A 26,743-nucleotide genomic window follows, 5' to 3' on the forward strand; every position below is an offset into this window, starting at 1 on the left:
ATGACCTTAACCGTACGATTCTTATTCTATGTACGGGAAAAAATTCGCGGACTCTACATACGTGGGAGCCCTAACTTCTCTCACAATAGAACGTTTGTAGCACTTTTCCCGCAGGCTTTCTTGTGGTATCTGTACTCCGAGCATCTGATATAAATTAAAAAAAAAAAATCCTTGGTTTTCCTGTTATTCTATAACGTCTTGCGTTGGCCTATTGCGTTCTCTTCCTCGGTGAATTCTTGAACTCACTCCAATGCTTTAGTCCACAAAAAACAACCAATACTTTGTTTCGTGACCAATTATAGTAATATATCGTTCTAGCAGCGGCTGCTGCTATTACTGCCGCGGCGGCCCCTGTTCTTGTTGCATTGCGAACAGCGTTTCGTGTTCGAGCTGCTTCTAGCGATCATTGTTAGAGCTCAACAGCAACAAACCCCGGCGCCGTGACTGTCTCGATAAGGTCTGTCGGCGTATTCCGTAACGTGTCGCCACGTGACCACATGACGGCGTTGAGATTATCTCATTGCGGTGCTCACTGTGCGTTCGCGTCAACATTCGTTGTTGGCCGGGCCAAACTTTTATATACACTATATGTGGTGGACTGTTGAGTTTTGGTCGGTTAATAGGCCCGGCTGGATCATAGTGACTCTCTATGATCGACGAGTTGATAAAATATCGAGGTGCTCGTTGTATGTATTAGACTTGAGGCCGGTCACCAGTCCGCGACGTGGTCAGACGTTGAGTAAACTGGGCGGGTGGGTTGGCGGGCGAGTCAACCGGCGATTCTCAGCAACAATGAAACAATCAACGAAAGAGGCTCGAAGCGTGATCGTGACTGACTGAAAAAGCGGCAATCTTGCTAAATTGAAACTCTTGAGATACGACAAACACTGTTCTTACAAACTCCTATTATAAAGTTTGTGATGTTTGTATCATTCATTGCTATACAAACCATCCTAATTGTAAAAGATGGTGTTGTTTGCTAGCTTTTGTATTGGTGATCACCGCTCTAACGAAACGAGACATTGACACCGTATCCGTCTGTTCTTATTGAGGTGGGTAATCTTGAGTAGTTTTGTGATTTTGTCAGCTTTTGACGAGGACAAAGCATGTAGGCAAAAAATTTGTACGTTCCAAGGTAAACAGACCGAATTTTCATTGAATTAGTAATATAATAAGGCTGGTCGTGCTGCAAAAGATCTTTTCGCATCATAATATATAAAACCAAATGATGCAGGATATGGTTGTTAAGTCATTCATTGAACTGCTTAAATATAGGGCAAATGCTAAGATCATTCGTTTTGTAGCGAAAGAAGTGCGTTTGAAGACAAAAATGTTACTAGATAAATAGATGTCCTTTCTACAACGTTGTCGAGAAGTCTTCATGCTTTGATGATATCAATCGTACGAAGCTCACCCGAAAAGTACACAGCCAATGTCTGACCCGATGGGCATGCATGCATCTACGTACACTGGATACCCTCAACTAGGAATTATTACCAAACATTTGCGAGCTATTTTTAGTGCTGTTCTGCACTGTCTGGGATGTGCCTAATAGATCATCCGCAAACAAGTAAAAGGCATGAGGCCTTCAGGCCAATCCGTCCATTCATTTAGAGCTTCGAGAACAACCCTTCGTTTTTTCTTGTTTCAGGTCTCTATTGCCGCCACCGTTAGTTAAACTACGTGTTGGAGCGTCAACAATGATTCCATACTTGGCATAATGGCTTGGCAAAGGTGCCCGTAATTCGTTGCTACGGAATAATACATTATTTGCTGCGCTCTACTGCCTATTTTGCTTCTCATTCAGTGTACGTAGTGAATCTCACCGTAGCTCTTTTCATACGATACAAATGCCGAACGAGGGTAGTGCTTCGCATCATAGTAGACGTTATGTAATACAAGCTATTGGGGGACCCGAGACACCTGAAGATAAGTCGGTATACGAATAACATTTGTCACACCAATCTTCAGTGTGGTCTTAATCGGCTGAAGCTATTTCGACGAGATTCAAAGCGGAAAAAGGCTAAACACTAGTCGTCATACGCCATGGTGTAAGACTGGTTCGCAGTTGATTTTCAGAATGTTTTACAGATACTAATCAGTCAAAGAATACCTTGTTACTTAGATCCCAAAGTATTTATAGTAGGATAATGATAATTCGATAAAATTGCAGCTTTGGGGTACTCTTGCGATCGACATTGGGCCAAATTGTGTGGTGAATATAACATGCAGATATTTAACCCAATTCTGAACGTGTTACGCTATGGTCAAACCGAAATATTTATCGGTACAACGGCAACGCAGAGACGCGTTTGGATAAAGCGTTCGCTAAGCTGAAGTCTTTCAGGCAGCAGAAACGGGCATTTATATCTTCACGTTTTTCCTTGGCGGTTTACAAATATCGATTAGAAAATATACAGCACGTTATAGCTATGAAACCATCACAATCTGTGTTTCTCGACGTCGCTCTACATTTATAGAAACTTGATATAGTAAACTCTAACAAATAAATGTGGCCGGTGATGCTGAGTAAATAAACCGGGTCAATGAAGCCCAGATAGCCAAATATTGCTTAGGCTGAAGGTTGACCGTGCTGTGTAAAACTAGCGTCGCAATTCCGGCCATAAAATTAAGAAGTATTTGTCTAAGTTACTTAAGCTGACTTTTCGAAGTTTGGTAAGCTTCGCATTTTAATCGCGTTTTCTTTGTGGCAACTAATGTAAACTTTTCGAGCGACAAGGTAATCTGAACTGAACGTTCAAACAGTTTCTAGACGAAATCTTATAAAACCAAGGAGGGACGACATACGAATAACCGCCGTTAGCAGGCCTTCAAAGCTGCGATTAATTAGGGAAGTCGGCAAGGATCTTAACTTAGGACATAACATAGGAAATATACGGTTTCAGAAAAATGTTCGTTTATTATGAAGTAATAATTTAGGTTCAATTGATAAAAATAAAATTATACCGAAAAGTATAGTCAATTTAAGAGGTAGTATGCGATGAGTTTGTCACGAAGATTCAACAGAGTTCTGTTATGGCTCCAATTTTCGTGACATTTATTCAGTCAGGGCATATTGTAGTTTAAAAACAAAAGCAAATCCTATCACGTAGAGTGACGAAAAATTTCGAAGACGTACTTGGTAATATTTGCTATACTTGAAAAATTTAAATTGCCCGCGCTAGCAGTTTTACAGTCTACCTAGGCGTTAATATCTTGAGGGTAAGATATTAAGGCTTAGGTAACTCAGCCGCTAAGGTATCTACGGCACTTCCAGTAAAACTGCTAGTTCCTAACGCGAAACGACGTGTGCCTACGACAGGACACGGATTCCTGCCATCAAATGTTCCTAAGTTTAGCACTTCAACTTGCTACTTACACACTACGTTTCTACAGGCACAATCGATACAAACCTATCTCAGTTTGCCGAGTGTTCGATAATGTGGCATGCTAGTACGTGCTTGGAAATCATGAGTTAAAGCAGATCACTTCTATGGGTTGCGATTGGTGACAAAAAAGAATTTTATAAAAACGCGCGAAGCAGGTGACCTGGATTACTCGTAAGGGCTTCGAAGGGTAGCTGTTGCCACAGAAGCGACAAAGAGGTGATAATAACGAAAAGGGAATCGTCTTCAGTCAATCGTTTAGAAAGGATCCCTATGAGAAAGTCATTAATCTAGTTGGACTATAGGTGAGTAGCAGTAAGAGATATAAGAATAGAAGAGCTGTCAACATTGAAGAACGGACCCCATTTCACATGACTGGTTTATATAATCCCACTGTTATTAAATCGTCTTGTCATAATACTCTGGGATATCCAACAAATCTCGAAAGGTGGTCATTTATGATTAGAGCATGTTAGGCGTCGTTTTCTTGTGGGCGGTTTTTGCGGTCAGGAACAAAGTCGATCGACAGATGCCGGTGAGTGCGCCTCTAATTCTCCTGCTGAACATACTTAGTCGCATGTGTGTCAGCGATTGGCTTGACTTGCAAAGGACGCTGTAGCTGATTCTTCTTAGTAAGGCTTCTCTTCTAATCAGCGGCTTTTCTGAGCTGTATTGTAAGATTCTGCGGTCTAGCAGAACGACGTCGCATAGAACCGGTCTACAGGCACATAAGTCAATTTCGTATGCTATTGAAATGTTCATTGTTTTCTTCGATATCAGATATGAAACTCGTTCTATGTACGGCCTTTCTGTCCCATTCGGTAGTCTCCACTATCAACTATGATGGTAGAGACCACCACAGCTACCAATTAACCCACAGTCGAATGGTAGTCCAGCGAAGTTAATTTAATCGATTTCTTAATATTTGTGAGCAACTAGTCACGGCAGAAACTTGGTTGCAATAAAGAACTATTCTATGAAAAAGTTTTGGGTACTCGATAAGGGTTCTGCTCAAGAAGATTACTACAATATATATGCACCTATAGTACATTGACAATCGCGACAACTATTTTATATTAAGTACCCCGCGCTTAATTAGGGTTGCAATAGCCTGTGTTTTTTGTTTTGTTTATTGCACTTCTTCCGTCTAAATCTTTTTCTCACCTCCGTTTGAGTCTAGCAGTGTTTGGGTCTGAACGAATTCCAGCTTGCCTCCTCAAATAATTTATAATATTCATATAATATAAAAGGTGAGGTAGCCGACGGGGGTCTCTCCGAGAACAAACAATTTTGTTCTGTCCATGTACTTTGCACAGGGGTTTATGCATATTGGCCGAAGGCCAAATGGCAAAAGTAGCAGCGAATCATCATTACTTTGACCACGAGAGGAAGATATCACTATGTAACTTAGAACTAATATGTGTAGGTATAAATACCTAAAAGGTCCATTGTATGATTTGTCCCTGTAAAGATTAATGTACGGACATGATAACAACAATATGGATACAATTACTAAGCAGTCCACAACGAACAATCCCACTACGAAAAAGGCTTTTTGATCGGATTCAGGGAAACGCTACTTGACGTGCTTAGACCTTCAAAGGGAAGCCAGTAAGCGTCCGGTGTGGCTAGACGTGTTGGACCCGCCACGATGGGCAATCTTGTTTACGGGTTAGCGTGACTCAGTCTACCCTCGGGGTGCTCCCTGCCAGACCTGGTGAAACCAACGCCAAGCTCTAATCTACTCTATTTGTGGCAAAACACTGTGCACTATCATAGCTGGGTGGTTCCTATTGGCAGGTTCGATTCTCGATTTTCTAGCTAAGTTGGTTAATATGCAGGACGTCTTGGTTTCTTCTGTAGTTAGTTATGAATGTTATCAAATATTCCTTCTGCGTAGCTACATTCTGCGAGGTAACGGCTTCATACTAATTGGTTCTGCTTGTGTTTTCATCTTGTTATACTTATACTATTGCATACTACTTTTGAGGGATCACTGGACCGTGTATTCTTCAGGTATGGTAGGTCACTTAAGGTGAGGCAGTCTAACTTCTTAGAATGGCAATATAAGACTTTGATAGTGTGTGCGATTAATGGATCTTTTAGTGGCCTAATGGCTGCTTTAACTTCGCGAAAGTCGCATTATATGAAACCTTTTGAATCAGCTCCCACTATAACTTTCCCAGATTTTTGTGCGACTATTGTAGGATCATGGTGCAAAGCACGTACAGCCTGTATATGGATGACTACGTTTTTCGAACTTGCAGAAGAACGTGCAAGGTATGGATTGTGAGCGTCTATATTGGGTAACCTTTCATAAGTAAACAAAAAGTTTAGCCCATATCCGCACTTAAGTTTTCTGTGACAGTCAGTAAACACAGCGGTGCTTTCAGATGAAATGCGTCGCCTAACAAGCATTTTTAGTCGGCAGATCAGAATTCTGAGGTATCTGATACTGATAGCAATGTGTAGATGAACGTCTTTTTTGACTGTTCACCGAGCTGAAAGGTTGGACAGAACAACAAAAGGCGAGTCTTATAATACAACAATATCACAAATTAATACACGTTTAACTTGCAGTCATTGGCTAAATAAAGACCGGCAAGGCAGTTCGAGAAAACTACTGATGCTGGAAAATGTTGAGTGACAAATAGCGTTTAGTGGTCCATGCCGAAGACATGACGAATGAAGACAGCCATTACCGCGACCTCATAGCCGTTATGGCTATTAAACACTATAACGTTACCATTATAACTACACCATTAGACTACTTCTCGGCACTATTTCATAACTAAATATGGTAGGGTTTTTGTCTTTGGCATCTTCTAGCCGGACTGCCTGATTTGCATGCTGACCTAGGACTGTTTCTACCCGGTCTTCTTTGTCCCTTTTCACTCTGTTTAGCAGCATCGCGGTAATCCTAGGCAATCGAATAACAAGCGTTTAATTATGAAAACCGAAAAGGGTAAACGCGAGACTTGCAAATTAAAAAAAAAGGTTTACTAAATCGATGTGGATATCGTTGTCTGTCCTCATCTACCGTGCATGTAACACAGGTACGCTTACAGTATCTGTTTGTTTGTGCGGACTTATATGCTACACAAACCTATAAAATCGCTGCTCGCATTTTTGATCGTGCTGGCGGCCTAAATGTGAAGTACAGGTCGTTCACGTACGAAGTCAGTAACGCCCGTCGCCCCATTAACACGACTAGACATTTTCTAGACAACAAATTCTAGACTTATCTCTAGACAGATACTAAGTAACATTGACTCATATCGAAAAGAATACGGAAACATAATTAGAAAGAAAGCGACTAAAAGGAGGACAAGACCAAACTGGAACCAATAAACGAACGATGCCAATAATAAGAATCACTACTATAGTTTTGATCGTTATTATGGGTTTAACCGGGAAGGCAGTCTCACAACCGTAGCATTGTTCGTTTGTTTCACTGCTTTCGTTTCCCTAGTAGACTGATCCGTCAGGGCATGGTTGAGCGCGATCTGCAAACGCCATCAAGAATCGGGCTAGAGTACCAGCTCGTATAGCACTCAATACAACTGTTGCGTCGTGATGAGCTTGATTGCTGTGAAGTCCTCTTAAGCAAAGAGCCGCGAGCAACGGGGCGACCTTCGTGTTGTCGGCGCAGCTTTGGCTCTTGCAAGAAGCTGGGTCAGGCGTAGCTAGTGAAGTCAGATATGTGAGGACGCGCGGTAGTGCAGAGAAAGGTTTCGTAGGTTGTTACGGTGGTTAGAGGTGTTATAGGCTAATTGATAGATCCTTGATCGTCTGATATTGGTTATGTTGGATATTTAATGAAACAGCACGTGGCGAGAGCAGGGAAAGTACTTCGAAGGCTTTGACGACAGCTTACACACAACATTGAGCAAGTCGACTCGGAATTGTTTGTTATAGCTTATAAATGCTGGATTTTCGTCAGTCGAAATAAACACGAAATGTTTAGGCTATCTTGGCGCGCTACCTATTAAGATAACTGGGCCGGCTTGAAAGGACACTTCGAAAGCTTTTGCTGTCTAACCAACATTGACACGCTTGTTATAGTGAGTTGCACATAGATGGTGGTGCAAGCGGGAATCATTCTACGAGGGGCAATTTTAGATCCTGAAAAATAGCACTCTAATACCTGAGTGCTATGTAGTAGTAAGTAGCATGTGGATATACCGACATATTACCACGTTTCAATATTAAACTTTCGAGATTTCTGCTAGACGTTACCGTCGAGCATAGTTCTCATATTTGAGTGAAGTTTTATACTGATGTGCGGTATTTTTTTATGTATTAGTGTAGTTACTTCAAATACGTTTGACACGATTTACAGTGAGAGTTGGTGATCTCTGTAGCTTGGAATGACGAACCTAGCTAGCTTGGTAAGAAAAAAATCTCGAACGAGACTCGCTGTTAAAATCAACGTATTGTTTTATCTAAAACGAAGGTAGAAAATTAGGTACATGCCATTTTAGGGACCAAAATTTATCACGAATTATGTAACCGCATTTCATGCAGACAGACGGCGAATTTCAGGTATAAAGGAGCTTATTTTGTTGTTTGACTCGTTTGTCTATGGTCTTAAATTATCTCTCTAAACTTATATCGATGGCGTTCTGTTCCTATTGCCACTGTTCCTCTATGTTCATATCACTATATCCTATAGCAACACAACGTAGCACGATTTCCTAAAACCATTTGTATAATCATTTATGGAAACATAATGGTACGATTTGAAAACAGCTTTTCTCAACATTTTCCGATCTTTCTTTTTGTTTTCACTCAACTTTAAGGTTTAAATTCCAAGTAAGCGCTAGGTTAGGTCAAAGTGAGGCTAATTTAACTGATCACACTGAAACCACCACTCTTCCTTGTCTAAAGAGCCACAAGTACTAACTTATTTTCTTTTAATTTTTCAGGTCCTTCAGAAGCCCAGGCTGTGACCTTACCCGGCGACTTTATCAGCGCTTTGTCTTGCGTCAGAATTAAATGTCGGAACAATAATAACCAACCACAGCGAAAATAGAGCTATATCTGAGCAGAACACTAGACTACCCAAACGCTAAACTTCGTAAAAAAAGAATTTGGAAAAAGGAAAAGTTCTTCAGGATTTTTCAGTCTCCTTTTGTGTCTATTAAGAGCGATTGTACCAGGCAAGTATTGCTGGTATTATTTGATCTTTCTTCCAATCTTCAGCTCAGACCAGCAACAACTTACGAAATAAATACTATAAAGGTGAAACTTGTATACAGATAACACCTGTAACAACCTCTGTGACAATTCACCGAAATTTTCGGTCTTTTTCTCTTGCTAAAAGCGTCGTAATAAGCGCTCAAAAAGAAAAGTGCCGTTGCGAATCGTTGCCCAAAAGACAATTTGCATGCTTAAGACTTGCTGCTGGTCGTTTGTACTTTCAGCTTGACGAAACACACGCGATTCCGTGTACTACTGCTGCCTGTTTTCGCATTATTGCTAAATAGAAGCAATTTAATTGATTGGAAGACTATTGGATACGGCCTTTTTGGTCGTTGTGAAGTAAACACAAACCTTCAAAATGAGGGAGTACAAGATCGTGGTGCTGGGTTCCGGTGGTGTGGGCAAATCGGCCCTAACGGTGCAATTTGTACAGGGCATTTTTGTCGAGAAGTATGATCCTACCATCGAGGACTCATACCGAAAGCAGGTATGTTTTATCGCACGTCCGGCAGTCGGCCGTAGTGCGACTTCGGTCTCAGTCACTAGAATTGTTTCTATATGAATTTGTAAGTTAACGTTAATTGAATTGGTTATGACTGAATAACAACTATTTTATGGCAGATACATGACGTGTTGGGATAGAGGTGACGGTATTCCACCACTATGATTATTTAGCCTTGTGAAAATCTGCCTTGCTATTGTAAGGTGCTGCATGTACATGAGAGATGGTGAAGCTATTTTTATGAAATTGCATTTGATCCTAAGGGGTCGCTTTGATGAATATGTGCTGCGCTCTTTTGACGTAAATCAAGATATCTCTACCTCTAATAATAATAATAATAGGTTTAAATGAATGTTGTTACCATTATTGCTAGCATTGAACCGGCAATTATCCAATACATAGTAAAAAAAACAGGCGTGGGCTCTATACATGCGCTGTCGTTGTACGAGGTAAGCTTAGAGACTCAACAATAGTCACCTGGTGTCACCAGCAAACGTGCGCCCTTGTTGCCAAAGCCTTTCCTGGAAGTTGGTTTGAATCTCGTTGGACGCTTGCTCAAAAGCCGGGTGAAAACCTTTGTTTGTTTTTCCATGCTCTAATGGGGAGAGCGATTATTTATAGCTGCTTGAACGCTGGCGATGGCGACGCCGATACGACACTGAGGTGCTCAAACAGAGCTAGAAGTTGTGACAGCTATTCTCGATGGCTAATGGTAGACGACAAGTAGCTTTGTTTTTGTTAGCGCTGGTTGGAATGGTTAGTGACGTGGTTGGGATGGAACTGAATCATGACACGGCAGATCTACGCGTTCAGTTGGTGTTGTTGTTTTGGCTCAAAAAACTTCAGTGCACGCAATACCGTTCAGAGAGCGTTTATTGTTCTAGAACGACACCAGGTGTCGAAAGTAGGTGTTAGGCGACTGACTGGACTCTTTATGAAAACAACACATGGCGTCATGAGTACTACTCTATTGTATTGAAATATCTACATCAATATGTAGACGATATCGTACATACGAAGTGTCCTTCTAGTATGATTATTCTTACTATTAGCGTCGGCTTATTATACTCAAAAGACAGCTATCGATCGGGGCCAAAAAGGACTTCGCGTATCTCGTATAACGTTTGTGAATTGTAATCAGATTTTGGGGTAATGGTTAAAACGGGTACGGGGAGAATATTTGTTTTATATACACTGACAAGCCAACTGGTGTTTTCCTCTGATCTGTGGATAGCTAAAACATAAACCCTAAAACCGCGTCGTATTGCTACCGAACAATATCGGTCGAATAACTAGGACCAGGATAATCACCGATCGCTTTAAATCGTATCAATGGGGATACACGAGAAGTTTAAGCGTATTTCAGTTATTTCGAACATATACGTTAGTATAAGTAAATCCAAAAAGTCGTTAGACTTTATATATCTTTGAGATAAAGACACAAACTCATGCAAACCGAATTTGTACAACGCGTGGTCTTTCTCCTGTTTAGGTTCTGAAAGGGCTTCAAAGACATCCAGGTATTTAGGTTGGCACAGAAAGGAAGTTATGATTTGTACGGATGCTGGACGTGCTACACACAGCGAACTCTTAACCTATCTTTCCACGCTCGCTGACAAGGCAACAAGGGGTGCCACTATAAACTAAATCTGGCTTTTTTTTTCTACTCACTACTGTGCCATACATTATTAAACGCGGTTGATTTTTCCTCCTTCCTAATTTGTGAGTGATCAGAATTGAAGTCCTTTCAACATGAAAGTAGCTTTGGTAATACCTACAGCGAAGTGTTACCTAGCATTGGTTGTCGTAATAGAGGACTTTGTTGGTGATTTTGACTATATTCCTCTTCAAGTTCAATTTAGTCGCCTGACTTGCCCCAAACAGCGTCATCACGGCTAGCTGGCGAGCGTCCGCAATCAGTACCGAATTACGGGCGTTAGGTGATTCATTGTGACAGCGACGCCCCCGCTATTTCTTGCCCCCAGGAAACTGTTTGCGAAATGTTAGTGCATTAGACTTACACGTTGTGCATACAACAACGTTTATATACATGTCTATGTATGTATATGGCTTGGTCGATACCTCTTGTTGATCGGTCTGTTAGGAAGTGCACGCTTTGCCAAGGCTTTGCTAAAGGCTCTTATTTCAGAAGAGCTGTCATTTCTTGCGACATGGCAAATACGAGCTGGCTTATTTGGTGAACTTATCAAACTTGTACAGCCCGGCACAATTAACGAACAACTTTATACATTGTATGAATGGTACAGTGGAATTTGTTTTTACGACTGTAGAAGAATTACATTTGCAGACAAAATTTTACTTTCCTCCTTAACACTGAAGCTCACTAAAAGCATCGGATTGGGGCTTCACTCAGATTAAGGTGCCGACAGAGTATTTCTGGGCAGCTTGAGCTGGTTAAAATCTTAGAGAATGATAGCCTGGAGGATTTTCGATTGAGCCATTAAAGCAGACCATATCTGTATACAGCTGTGAGTATTCAGCCTATAACTATCCTAGTCACGTTCCTCGGAGTGGTACACAATAATTTAATTGCGTTATAATATTATAGATTTAAAATGGACGACGCTAACATGTGAGCAAGAGGGAAGCGTGGACACAGTCCGTGTGCTGGGTGTGTGATCTAATGAGCGTTACAATGTAAAATTGATTTAGGCGTATGTTTTTAATAATATTAATTCATTTCTATATGCTGTTAAGTTGTTTTCTACATAATATCTGTCTGTTTGTGCCACGTCTTTCTAAACACTAGAAAGTTCTCATCTAGATATCTAAGTTAATCATTAACTTTTTTTTATTATTTTGATTATTTTTGTTGCGATTTGCAATACGCTGCCGTACTTTCTGTTCAGGTGGAAGTCGATGGACAGCAATGCATGCTGGAAATCCTAGACACGGCGGGCACAGAGCAGTTCACGGCGATGCGTGACCTCTACATGAAGAATGGCCAGGGTTTTGCTCTCGTCTACTCAATCACTGCACAATCGACCTTCAACGATTTACAGGACCTTCGTGAGCAAATTCTACGTGTCAAGGTAGGGAAGCGTATGGGAAAAATTTATAAATTTTGAGTGTGGCCAAAGAAAAAACTGTCAATTATTAAATACAGCCTGTACAATGATAACGTAGAACAAGTTCCTCTACGTTTCAGAATTTCGGTTCAGTGGTCCCTGGCTCATTGAGACACCGGACAGCGCTGAGTGCCATCAACAGCGATCAGAAAAACAATTTAGTTTTTTATTTTTGAATAAGAATTACTAAGCTATTTTGCCCTATGTTGAAAGATGCAATTTATAGTAGTCTACGACTCCGAATCAGCCTTTCCGTTGCTGCTGCTGCTGCTGCTGCTATCTAATGTCGCTAATTTTCTGCCTTCTTTTTGCTGCTCTCTATTCCGGTGTTCCATTTGGACTATGCTCGTCCTGGTTCAGGACACGGACGACGTGCCGATGATTCTGGTAGGCAACAAGTGCGACCTCGAGGACGAGCGGGTGGTGGGCAAGGAACTGGGGGCTAACCTAGCGCGACAGTTTAACAACTGCGCATTCCTTGAGTCGTCCGCCAAGGCCAAAGTGAACGTGAACGAGATCTTCTACGACCTCGTGCGCCAGATCAATCGGAAGAACCCCGAGCGAAAGCAAAATCCTTCCAAGAAGCGCCACAAGTGCACCCTGTTCTAACTCCTTTTGTGCTGCTTGCTTCCCTTTTGAACCCTCATTTACTTGACTCTTCACCGCTTCACGGCTTCCTTCCTCCTTCAATCCTTCCGTTTTTACACTCTTATCAGCAATACCATTAAGACTATTATTACCATTTACAATGAATTATTCTATTATATAATAATTATACATATTAATACAACAGTATATGACAGGAAAACAGACAGATACACACGTAAAAACAAACGCATACACACACAGATTTGCAAACAAAGTCCATACAATATCAGTAAACACCAGCAACGACCGACAGAACTTTTTTCCGATAGCGAAGCAATGGAGGCATCACAGTTATTGATGATAAAGCATTATTAAAATAAGAATGATGATGTTATTACTACTAATATTATGACAAGCATTATCGAGTGTGACAACAGCCAAAATTAGTAGAACAAAAAAACTGGCTAAAGCCAAACCGTTTCGGTATAACAGTGACAACTTCTTGCAAATAGATAAATGATTCCACTAGGTAGGCTTGCTTCAATGACATACAAAAGCGACAATGATACCAGTTAGAGGCAGCAGAAGCAGCGGAGTAACAACTACCAATAGGTGTTGGAAACGAAGGCAAACTGACCGAGCATCCCACGATTACAAAAAGAAGGAATTAATATGGAAGTTGTGTAGTAGCTGTCGTCGGCGCTGGATTTTTGTGAAAATTCAAGGCTTCGTTGGGGCAAACGACTGAGATAGTCGGATCATCGAACCTGCTTGTCCGACGAAAGGCTTTCGCCTGCAAGGGTAAGCGCATGTAACGCACGAGCAGAAGCTACGATTAAGATGATGGCCTGTCAGTAAGAATTAAACATGATGGCTACACAAGTTTAAAAGTTTAGTTGTAGTGGAAAAAGAAGAAAAGAGCTTTTATTTGACAAGGGGCCGTCGTCTGACTGCCATTCGGCTGTTACTACTGCCAGCTGCGTTGGTTAGATGTTGTTCAGATGCGTACGATACGGCGGCGTTACGACATGCACGACGATGTTATTGAATCATGCAGGTAAAACAGCAGTAATAACACTTATTATTGCTGCTGGTAGTAAGGTAACGGCATAACTATCAACGATTAGCAGAAGAACTTGATACGACTTGATAGTGCCGTCTGCACATATAGCGGCCATAGAGTGAAAGAATGACCGTAAAAGTCTCTCTTTTGAATGGCATGAAAGGCAGACGACGAAGCAACTGGAAAAATGCGCCATGTGGCGCTGCTGTAGTAACAATAATGGCAAACTTTAAACAAACACACAAATATCTCTCCCCTCTCTCTTTCTCTCTCTCCATATATATATATATATATATATATATATATATATATATTAATAGAACATGTCAAATTAGCTGTGACGACAGAGAAAGCAAGACAGAACGAAAGCAAGCGAGAAAGAATGAATGAAATAGAGAGAAAGCGAGTGAAAAACTTGAAAATGGTGAGGAAAACGTCATGACCCATCATCTCATCCGCATCCCGCAATTTCATGCACACGCATGCAGCAAACAACTATAAAAGGGAAAGCCTACAGCGACGAGTGTTGTGCAGAACGGTACAATATATATATATATATATACATATATATATATATATATATATATATATATATATGGGTAGATAAATAAGTTAGAACTGTTTTGACAAAGATAGCGGAGCCGTCAAATGCTAAAAAAAGGTGGACAGACAGAAAAACATCAGAACGAAAAATTTATAGGTATAGTAACAGACGCTGGATAATGACGGGGGTCACTACTTCACAAAAGAGCATTTAGCTGCTCATTCAACAACGACAGAGTCTTACGTCAACAGTAATAGAATGATTGAAAAAGTTGCTGGAAGAATCCGTCTGTTTAAGATGACATTATTACAGATGACGAACATTAAATGTTAAGAAAGGAACGATGCAAGCCATTTTGATCAACGTTACATCGTCACCTCCTACTTTGTTTTATTGCTTCGATAATATTGCTTGGTCAAATTTCATCATAAAACAGAAAGAAACTTTTATAAAATGATAATTTCGGATGAAGAATATAGCCCAACTTTGTTGTTTATCTTATCAGACGAAAAAGGATCGTAATAACAACCATAATAATCAATAAGGATGAGTTAATGACATGTTTGTCGTCATCTTTGATGAGGGATAAATGCGTGATTGATGACAAAAAATCAATTTTTACTTTGCGACTTCAATCCCAATGACGATTGGGTACGTGTAACCAATAATAACGCAAGGCGTCGGAACTAAAGATGATTATAAGGTGGACCTAGGGTAAGCGATGTAAGAAAACAAAAAAGAACCAAATTTCCAACTCATCATAACTGTTTGAAATAAAGAAGATATTGGAAAAAGATGAATTCGTCTACGTTTTTGATAAGGCATAATACTTGACGGTAGTAACTGAGGATAGAAATATCAGACCACACGAGTGAATCGACAACAGGTGACGCCTGTTGCGATGGCAACACAACTCGCACTCGATGCTCTACCAAAATGACAAGCAATCACCGGCTCGTCACTTACCAACGGTTGGCAGATAAGCCAACTAAGATAAGAAGAGATATTACTAGTTCAACCAGCCGCATGCTAGCCAGACTGGGCATGGACCAACGTGCACGTACAGCACGTTTACAGAGGTTGTTCGACACCTGCGTGTCACTTCGCCCTCAATCTGCTTCCGATTCATCCTGATTCAATACGGCTTCGCAAGTGTGTGATGTTAGGCAGTGCCTGCCGTTTCGTTCTATTGTTGAATGAGCAGATCAGCAACTATTCAATCAATGTGATAAGGTTAATGGTAATAAAGATGACCCCCCAACGGTAGCAACGACCATCGAATGATCCAGTTCCTACTAATGCAGATAGTAACTCCGCTATAATAACCATATTTTCATTAGTAGCAATGCCCATACAATTGTCATACGTCATGCAATACGTATAGGCAGTTGGCTAAATAAACTGTCTTAAATAATAAACATTTCACATTTTGTACGATCACTACGTTAACTACTGTTAACTGTTGATGGGATTACCGGTACGTGGCAAAATATGTATACGGAAGATTTTCTACGTCGACCCGAGGGTAGAGCTGGGTGAATATATCTGTGCCAATTGGGTTGTTGAGGGTAATCAGCTAGTGTATTTTTTTTCTTCTCTTTGAAACCAGCGCCTTTTTCATCTTTTTCGATATTGTATTTGAATTGTATTGTCTATCGCTCGCCGGGTAGCTGTATATAATTGTTTCGCTTGCCTATCAGATGCTGTTCCGATGAAAATTCGCTAACAAACAAACAAACAAACCTTGTTGTTCCGAACGAAAGTTCGTGTGGTGTTTGGCCAGTAAGATCCGGACCAACCAATTTCTTCTGTGCTCTTACTAGAGACAGTAAGCTTAGGTGAGTGTATGCTTCCGTGACAAAAACGGTTCACGCCAATCATACTACTTCATCGTACGTGTGTCTGTCTGTCTATATACGTAAATGCGCTATCGACGGGTACAGATCAGCTTTGTACCGCGATAAGCTTGTATGGTTCGATGCATATTAAAATCGATCTTGAAAAAAAATAGTAGCTGCGATATTATCAACGCAATAAATGACTTCCTGTCCACTTTATGAAAGCGCACTCGTACCAGCGGAAGGTGAATCGAGAAGTCCTATTTTCCACTGCGAACCGTTCGTTTTTTTCATCTTCCTTACCCCCAACTTTCTCTGTCTATACATAAATGATGACAAACATCTATCTATACACATATATAATTGTTACAACTATTACCCTGAGAGCAGAACGAAAAATCTTCGTCGTCAGTGCTGTCATGTTAAACCTTTACTTTAGTTCGTCGACATGTTATTATAGAAAAGATGAAACGACTAGTAATCAAAAGTACATTTTCATCATTATTGTCAACCTGCACTGACATAGGCTGTTCATAAGCTTCTTCTATTTTGTGCCTGTTTACTCACGAATTTACGCTTTCTACAAGTATTAGTATTGCTTGAGCAAGACATGGCTGTTACACGTGACACAAAGGCAACAACAGTATGAACATCTGAATGAAAACGCTCGTAGACAAATTACCACCTATAGAAAACTGTTAAATGCGGATCTCCAATAATGAGCAAACTTAAGATAATGCATGTCTGCCCAAGTCGTCATTCCTAGAATGTTTCGTTCCACTTCCTTAAGGTCGCTGCGCACCGTTTGTACTAGTCACAATTTGCTGAACTTCATTGGCGCCTTTCTTGACGGCCGGCTCAAAAAAACAAGACGTTATATAAGTCGCGAAGGGGTCGCTGTTAATTGAGGATATCAGGAGGAAGGCATCGTTTGCGGCAAAAGGGATTGACTCAAAATTATTAACTTGTTGATTTCCTAGGTTGGCCCCTACCCCCGTCACCGCACTCCTCGGCCAGTCGCAGCACTCGACCTCTTGACAAGTGCCGTACCTTTTGCTGCTTCACAGGGCGAACATAGCAAGCCCAAGACCCAATACATTAGCTAATGCAAAAAATAGAAAACCGATCTTCAGGCCCGACATTCAGGGAATTCATAAGTAACATTTCGGTATCGGGAAGGAAAGCTCAGCTGTACGTACAACACGTCCTCATCATGTCATCAAAAACTGAACGCTTTAAGATTTTATCAAAGACGATGACGTTCAACTGAGAGACATTACTCAGGACGGCTGGTACAACAAACGTTATCTGTCTCTGATCCTGTATAACAGAAGAAAACGGTGCACGGCTCAATATCGACGGCAAAATGAAAGACGGAAAATGGGTCTGCTATTGATCGCGAAAACACAGCTGCACAGAGTCGTCACACAGACAATTCAGCGCTTCATGCATTAGACCGCCATGTTGTCCGCCTCGCTTCATCGATTATAATAATCGTACAAGCAAAACTGTATGAACCTATGCTCACCTACTCATAGCGTATGCTGAAGCACATAAGTGTAGTATTGGCTGCCGGCAGAAGACAACTTGTGAACGATATAACGTGGACAATTGAAATCAGAAAATTATCACGTGGCTGTTCCATACGTCAGTCAATCGCATCAGCGGACCGAAAATTTTAGTAGATCTGTAAGCACTAATCTTCTCTTCCTGAAAAGTACAATCATCTATTTTTGATCCGAGAGTTCAGGATCTGCAACGTCGCCATCATTTACGAGATCAGTCCGCATTGATGCTCATCCATCGACATTTTTGTCCTACCCAGCCCAATCGCCAACAAACAACAGAAGCAAGCTTAAGCCACTGATATTCATTGATATTGGGAGAAGCGTTCAGTACTGAAACCAACCGCTATTCCCTAACATCGAGTGAGCACCAACGTCATTCTCATATGGATAATTGAAAACGTTCATTAGTTCGATGAAGTTGAGAAGGATAGCGTCGACTTTACTTCGCAGAGAGAACATATAAATAAGCTCAAACGTTATCTATGGTTAGAGGTCTATAGGGGTTCAGTGTCTGTCAATATCGACATGTGTTAAGGGTGTTCTGCAAGAATCGCCAACTTGAAGTTTTCTAGGGTGATTGGCACAAGTCGAGCAGATAAATGTATACATGCACACAAACAAAAGAAAGACCACGACGAAACATTAAATCAAAGGGAGACGGACAAGACTGGAAATGTTTGCTAAGCAGATTAGATGCTCCTTTAGATAAGGGCTCCGACAAAATATTACTAGTGGGATTGATCTTGGCCGTCTCTTCCTTTGGCGACAGAATCTTCCTAGCCATGATGAACGCAAAGACTTTCGTAAAAAGACGCGTCTTGGGAAGAAGATATGGGGAAAGACAGACAGAGAAAAACGTCATGTTCTAACAATAAACAGGTAACGGATACCTGCTAATAATAATGGTACATACAATAGCTGGAAGCTGGCCAACTCTGGCATCGAGATAATGTAGAGATAGAAATAATATAATAACAACAACAAGAGTGCGATGGAGGAGTCGTACTGCCTCATCGATCGATATTCCGTAACACAGCGAACACAGTAATCTTAACGGTAACTTTCTAATATTGATTAATGATAATGAAAATGAATAATGGAAATAAATAAGGTTATGTGACTATTTAAAGGTGATTCTTATCAGTGTTACTGAGATAATTAAATGAAGACATGTGAAAACCGTTATATATATATATATATATTAAGCAAATTTACATAGAGAAGTCAGGGCGGGAATTCACGATCTTGCAAACCCTCTCGAACAAGCACGCTTTTTAGTTGCTACATAACACGTTCACTAAAACTACTACTACTACTACTACTACTACATCTAATAGTAATCGTTTTTATTGTTATAATAACAACTTTGAAACAATGAAGACAAACATCCAAGCGTTGATTAGTGGCTATCGTGAACAGTCTGAATGAAAACCTCTGGTAAAAAAGGTGGCTGGCTGCAAGCGAGCGACAAAGCGTGCATGAAAATGGACGGGCAGAATGTGAGGCACACCTTACTTTTCCTAAAAGACACTATAGGCCACTCAGCCCTACTTTTTTTTTTTTTTTTTTTCGGAAAAAGAAATCAGTATCAGTATCAGCGCATTCTGCTCTGGACGAAGTGATTTTGTCGGTGACGCAGGTTTCGTTATCATAGCATAAAGAAGTAAGCTTCTTTCGATCTGCACTAGTCAATAATCATAATGATATTAATGGCATAAATGCCATTTATCTAAGGCAGAAAACTGCAGTGTCCGAAGTGAAGCCGTAAAACAATATCGATCTTCTTTTTTTGGGCGTTTGAAAATTTCACGTAGTCACGCATACAGCGGTGCACCGAATGTCACTTGAAGAAATTCTGAGACCTGAATAAAAAACCTGAATTCGAGTAATATGTGATGACTGCAAAAAAAAAAAACATGATTGTGTGCGTATTCTATCACCTGTCGCCTAAGAACAGCAACATGATAAACATTACACGATGAATCATTCTTAGTAATTTTCAAACAATGAAAATCTCTCCGACTTCAATGACCTATTTTTCCTCTGGTAGGCTTGCTATTCATTCACGTTTGAACAGGCGACACAAATCGACAAAATCGAGCTCAAGCTACGTCTATGAATCGAGGGCAATAGAGAATGGGACCGTGGCAAAACGAGTAGGAGAATCTTTCGTAAAACGAAAAGCATCGTATTAATGCACACACACCAATGTTATACTAAAAAAAAACTTGTGCGGGCAACACTTCCTCCAATATCGAAACTGGGAGTCATCTCGTTCGGTTTAAGTTCGAGCCCGTTACGTTTACTCTTCGTTGCTCTGCGCGAACAGATCCGCCTAGATTGGGTCGGAATTCATTGCCACGCCTGACCTCCGAGTCGAAACAGTGATTGTAACTTCGCCCGCAGTCATAAATCATATATAGCTAGTAACTAATAAATAATAGTAACGTCTATGGATAAGTTCGTCAACTCAAATAAAGCCACACGCATTACGGAGTTTCCCACCCACATTGGCAGCAGTATTAATAGACCCATAGCCCTATTTACTGAAACAATGAACAGCGTACTAATAACTTATCAATCTTCAACATTTTCGACGGTGACCGAAGCAAACAGTTAGGGAACAAAGTCTTTCTTCCGCCGAAAAGTCGAACTTCTTAGCGTCTACCACCTCAGCGTTGACAAGAGAGCAATTCTTTCTTTTGTACGCTAAGCTAAAATAAGTATGGCAGTATAAATCGTTAATGTACTACCATGATTGAGCAGATGCTGGAAGATCGTAAAGAAAATAATCATGAGTGACGGCAATAACCACAATAATATAAATCGCACGTTTTTTTTTCTCACATGAACGCAATAGATATGCAATTAAACTGTGGCTGGACAGGCACATACATGCATCCACATAGAAAGCTATAGAAAGAAAAGTTCTTGCCTTAAACTATGTTTGAGCAACAAATGTAAAAGGAAACAGACGTTCTCTAGGACAGCTAACATCCGATTCCGTAGCCACGTTGAGTAATACCGTAACCGTATTTGATGTACTGGTTCGGACAAGCTTGAAAATACCATGCCGCGGCAAAGGGAACTCCGCTTTACATTCGTTATTTATTGAATGCACGAACTAGTTAATCGGCACACCCCAAATCGACAACATTATCTTCACTCTTCTCATAGTTTCGCTCAATACGTCAGCTACAATATGATTAATTGTAAAACTTTGATCTTCTATATACGTCCCTCCAATATGTCGAAAAAACACGAAACGAAAAAACAGCCATTTCGGGGTCTTTGCCATTTCGGGGGCATTTTTACCGTGTGGAATCGGGGTACCGAAACAAAACTGTACCATCAAACGTGCTTCAGGCCTATACTGGAAATAACAGAATAACGAAAAGAAATTGAATACCGATAATAATAATTATAGAACTGATCGATAGGGCAGTTCGCCCGTGAGGCATTACTATATAATCGTAACTATACCGCAGACTCGGGGCGATATCAGTAAACGTTGAGACAGCACCGGGATCGTTGGCCTCTCATTCAAATTCGGAATAACAGGCTGGTAATTGTTGACGTTCACACGACGTAACTATCAATCACAACTTCATGAGGACATAGGTAATCATCATTGAATGTATCATGCATACATTTAGTGGAGAACAGGGATCGTTTATAAAGACAACATCGATTGAGTCATACCATAGCACACGATTATTAATCCTAGCAGAGCGGCCATTGTTTAGTCGTGTTAGCTAGCGTACGGCACAATGTGAGGAGTCACAAACGTCTTTTGTTAGAAAGATTTGTATGATGATTCTTAAACAATAGAAGGTCAAGAGGAACAGCCAGATGTGGATGCGAAATAACACGAGCCGAACAAGTGGCAGCAAAGCAAACAGAGTCCACAATAATAAAGAAGCAAACAATAAATAATTATGATACTTGTATAAAATAAGTGAATTTATTGTATATTTACTAAATAAATTAAAATATTAAGTTAACTTTATCTTGCTTGCATTTAATATGGGGCTTATTTGATTTTTATCGGTGTACATACAAGTAATTTGTTCGTCAATTGTTTCTGCTTTTCGATTTTCATATAACTTGCAATCAATTAAATGACTTACAGTAAGTTAACTTTTCATCGGATACTAATAATATATGTACGATATAATAAACACCAGGGGTTTGTATTTACTAGAGAACTGAAAATGTAGTTGCAGCATTTAGGGCTACTCGGTGTTATGCACCATAGGGCAATACTGAGAGATTTGATCCAGTCCTCATAAAGAAACAATGAATAGCATGAAAATAGTACTTGTTAAGTTAATCGTTTATATGTAGCGTAATAGACAGATAATGTCACTGCTAATTAACGATGTGCACCTGAAATTTTTTTGGGTTAATTAAATGTTTAATAGGGTCGAATTGTGTATAGAAAAAAATCGACACAAAAACCTGCTTTTTCAGAAATCCTTATACCTAGAAGCGCAAAACACCCAGTGAGCAATACTGGGGTCGAAGTTCGTCCCTAAATCTATCAAATGGACAAAAAATCAAGCACTTTGTTTTTTTTTTATATTGCATCTGCGCTCCGGAGCATCGTTTCCAACGTCGAGTTACGACGGTAGACCCAGACGCAGGGGAACAACGGATCAAAAAAGCTTGTCGCATCCCACTTCACCCCCCAATCGTTCTCTACCAGGTTGTATTTTGACAAATTGTACTACGTTGAATAAGTTCGTAACCCTCCATATGTCATAGCAAGGGAATCAGATAACGATGTTTGTTGTGCACGTCGGTGTTTAGTTCGTACTTTTCGACAGAACAGTTGTACGGCCTCATTCCGCTGTACTCCAATACTGTGCGTCCTTGTTTCGATTGGCAGTGACGTGGTAAATTGTGCCTTTAGACGTCAAGTTTATAGAAGTTTTATAGTTTGACTTTATTACGAACGAGGCCTAAGCATCTGAAGTACAGTGGCATTTCCGTAGCCTTCGGGTCCATTTTGAACTTTCACGATAATTGATACTTCGTTACGGAGACGTCAACTGAGCCTCGCCATGTTAAGAATTTCACTGAATGGAAAACTTTGATTGTTTATAACACCGAAGGCAAAAGCATCAAGGTTCGTCCTCGACTCTCCGCGTATTACCTGCCGGTCAGGTTGACAAGGCCCTCGCATGTGACCTCGGCGCTGAAAGCAATATCTGCAAATCAGAGCTGAACAAACAAGAACAAACTGTTTATTCATATCAAGATAATAATAATCTCGATAGGCGATTTTTGTCGTTGTGGCTGTCTCCGCGAAACTTTTTGTTGTATGCAAATAAACGTTTTATTTCAACAGGACGATAAACACAGCCTTAAGCGAGCTAACAAGAGCAAGAATATATAATCATTGTATGAGTATATATGGTTTCGTGTTAAGCATCGTGTAATGTCAGCACGAAGAAAGCTTACCACGGATAGTTCAAACCAAAAACCTTCGGTATATATGAGACGTATTTCTTCTGTCATCGCTATGTTTTTAATAAACATATGTGCAACTCTTAGTAAACATCCGAAGTCGATGTTTTAGCAAAGCGTCATTTAAACGTGCCCGTCATTAGTACCAGACAAACGACATCATAGGTAACAGATGTCCCCCAAGAAACTGGCTCACTAAAGCTAGTTTTAACAGTTAGTAATTATGCTTTAGTATTTGCTTAAGTGGATTTGCAAGTGTGCTTAGTAATGAATTCGTTTGTAATGTATGTTTAAAAAAAAAGCTCTTGCAGGTTCACTTATAGGATTGCAGGTTTTATACCCAAGAAAAAGCCCAGTGCTCCATTAATGAGAACTCTAAACCCAAATGAATTTCTTTTCGAGGTCACTACCAAGACGGCTATTATTGGAACGGAATGAGGTGTGTGAAGAACAAGCATAATTTACATGACAAACGTGGGAAACAAGTTGTTTATAAATATTTGACAAAATGGTGACTCATAAACGGACACAACTAATTTTTGGAGACAGTGCCTATTTTACTTATTTATATTACAATACAATATATATTTTTTATATTATTTTTTTATATTATAATACAATATATATTATATATTTATATTATATACAATATAATATAAATAATACTTATTTATATTTATTTTATTTATATTATAATTTATCAATTATTAGAATTCAGCGTAAACGCTTTTTAATAAATCTATGTAGAAATTTATACTATATATATCATAGATAATCTATGTAAGCTATAATCATAGGCAAAGACAGAATATTGCACGCAACGTTACCTGTGATGAACTGTTACAGGGCGTCTATTCTAATGTTGATACTGTGTAGGGCGTCGGCAGGCGAACGTAGACTACATGGGTAATTCGAATAATTTCAAATTTGAGCGTGGGAAAAATGAAACACATTCTCCAAAGCTCTAGGTATATACAAGTTAGCTTGCGAGTTTTCTGCCCGCGCACGAAGAACTTCAAGCTATATGTGATTGATACCGGAGTGGATATTGTTGATGACGATACTTAGCGTATGCTGTACTCCGATAAACTCGAATGTTAGAATTTCATTCTTCTGATCGCATAGGTTACTTGTTTTTGCAACGTTTAAAATCTATGCTACGTTAATATACAAGATCGCCATGTTAATACCAATACGACTTGCGACTAACTAGTATCTGTGAGTGCTGTTGTAAAACTTAGGCAAGGTCAATCTAAATACTACGGCACCACATAAGAGAAATCCTATCGTATGTACAGACAATGGCCTAAATGGAGGCTTCAAGAAGATGCCTTGCGTTAATCAATCACGCCCGAGGCGGCCACAGGGTGTCGGCTTCTGACAGCATTGCTACGATGATTATATCCGCAATAGAACGGTAGCTCGCAGATCGAAAATGTCCTTCAAAAAGACTTACGAATGAAACTTTTATTGCATACATAAAACATGTATACATATTACGAGGTCACAAAAGAGGAAAAATTTGCGGTACGTTTAAATTTTTTTAAATGTATTATGTACTATAAATATGTGCGCCGCAAGCAATGATATTACAATTAACTAGGTTAACGCGTCCCAAATCTTTACATAAGGAGCTTCTTAAGCCCGAATAAATCGCGGTTCGTCGGTAGTAGCGGTGTTTGCAGCGGATCGAATCTCGAATGCTAAACTCGGCCCGATGGACGTTACTGTTCGGCAACGAACGAGGTTACTGCGTCGGCACACTGCTTCAACTTCGAGGGGCTTGCGAGACTTCCGTAAGCACCGGTGCTCAGAAATGCGCAGTAGAAACGTGTAGCGTGGTTCCTGCGCAAAGCACCGTAATTTCAAGGATTGATACCCGAAGTTTCGCCTCTATCGGAGGGTGAGTTTCTTAAAGGGGGTCGCCAATGACGGATTTGCGCTCGAAGTTGAACTTCTCTGTGGTAAGGCAGTCACAGTACGCGATTCTAGGGCGGACGTAAACGGAATCTCCCCGCAGTGAGTGAGTAAGCTATGCTCGCTAGATACCGCAAGGTTTTCGAAACTGTATACCTGCACGGCGCCCAGCGCGCCCCACTGATGATTCTGGGTATGGGTAACTTCGCGTCGACGACGGGCCAGAAGAGTCGTTTCTCATCGTCGATAGCCTCGCAAAGGATTTAATTCTAGGCAAACAGCTTTTGATGAAGAGCTTCCAACTGATGAAAACAGGTAATAATTCGCCCCCATTCGGGAACACGTTTTGTTAGCGAGCGTAGCAATCTTAAAATCACCCCAGCACTGTACTGCAGCTAGACAGGGCCACGAGCAAATACGGCCATGCCTTTGAGCAGCCGGCCAGATTCACCTATGCAGATCTTGCTCAGCACATTATTTAAATCAGAAATTGACGTCCAATCCGCCCCCGATGGTGAGTAACTATCGAGGAGAAGCAAATCGTAGAAGATGAGGTTCAAACAATACCCTGAAACGGTGTCATCGAGCCGTCATCCAGTCCGTAGAAGAGAAAGAAGAAAAAAAGGAGTAGTACGTTTCTTTGCCGACTACCGCAGGTTAAATTTTACCACGAAACGAGACCTGTACCGCCTGCTTCGTGTTGACGACGCAGGGTGGTGCTCTTGCCGATGCTCGGTACTTTAGTGCCCTAGGCCTGATCAACGAATATTAGCACCTCAGCATTCACCGAACGGCAATAAAAAGACGGTATCTTGTATATCGGGGACGCTTTACCAGTTTAAGCGGATTCTATTTAATCTCTCCAATGCATCCGCGACATTCCATAGGCTGATGGACAAAATCTTTAGGCCTTTGAGGTCCAGAAGGCTGTCGTTCACTTCGACGATGCCATAGCCTACACCTCTGACTTCAACACCCACATAACTTTGCAAAAAGTACTGGGAGTTATCGACTTTGTCAGCCTGCAGCTAACAGCAGTAAAATGCTTTCCGGCAACTTAAGTTGAAGTGTGTAGGCTAGAACTTCACAGCTGTCGGAAAAACCCTGGATCCCTATAAGGTTCAGGTGCTGATTTGCCTATTGTTGTATGTTAGGAGTTAGAAAGCTTTTAAGCTCGATCTCGTATTAGTGGTCGTTCATGTGGCAATTTACGCGGATCGCAAGCGCACTCTACGGCAGTTAACGTAAAGGACTTCGTTTGGAACGCCAACGATAACAGTACCTATTGGTCGTTGCAATCACAAAGGAGCCATTCTGTCAGTTTGCGCATGAGCCAGTTTTGGCAGTACTGGGAGAATAGGTTGTAAACGGACGCCAGCGAAACCTAGAGAGAAGAAGGGCAAGCGGACCGTCGCCTCCGCTAGGCGCCGTTTGACTGACGCCGAAGTTAAGTGCCGCTCTCTGAGTCTGAGTACTTGACGGTAATATGAAGCGTTGAGAAATTCCAATCGTGCAATAGGCAATCTTTACGGCTGCTACTAACAGCATTGCATTAGAGCATTTGAAGGAGA

At 40.7% G+C, this 26,743-nt stretch overlaps 1 protein-coding gene across 9 annotated transcripts in view; it reads left to right on the forward strand.

The window, feature by feature from the left end:
- Rap1 (RAS oncogene family member Rap1) overlaps positions 1 to 21,792 on the forward strand; it is a 35,273-nt gene extending 13,481 nt beyond the window's left edge. For 7 of the 9 annotated variants that reach the window (XM_086982086.1, XM_086982083.1, XM_086982080.1 and 4 more), the window contains 4 exons: positions 8,315 to 8,548; positions 8,813 to 9,078; positions 11,964 to 12,146; positions 12,543 to 15,177. In XM_086982086.1, coding sequence (XP_086838212.1) covers positions 8,950 to 9,078; positions 11,964 to 12,146; positions 12,543 to 12,791 — 561 coding nt within the window. In that variant the 5' untranslated portion in view covers positions 8,315 to 8,548; positions 8,813 to 8,949 and the 3' untranslated portion in view covers positions 12,792 to 15,177. Of the gene's footprint in view, positions 1 to 1,651; positions 1,809 to 8,314; positions 8,549 to 8,812; positions 9,079 to 11,963; positions 12,147 to 12,542; positions 15,178 to 17,195 lie in introns of those variants that run through there. The other 2 variants (XR_002671444.2, XM_086982084.1) reach the window with 2 other exon arrangements.
- The last annotated feature ends 4,951 nt before the right edge of the window (positions 21,793 to 26,743 follow it).

This window comes from Varroa destructor, unplaced genomic scaffold (assembly GCF_002443255.2).
Source record: "Varroa destructor unplaced genomic scaffold, Vdes_3.0 BEIS01000002.1, whole genome shotgun sequence".
Lineage (NCBI taxonomy): Eukaryota > Metazoa > Arthropoda > Arachnida > Mesostigmata > Varroidae > Varroa > Varroa destructor.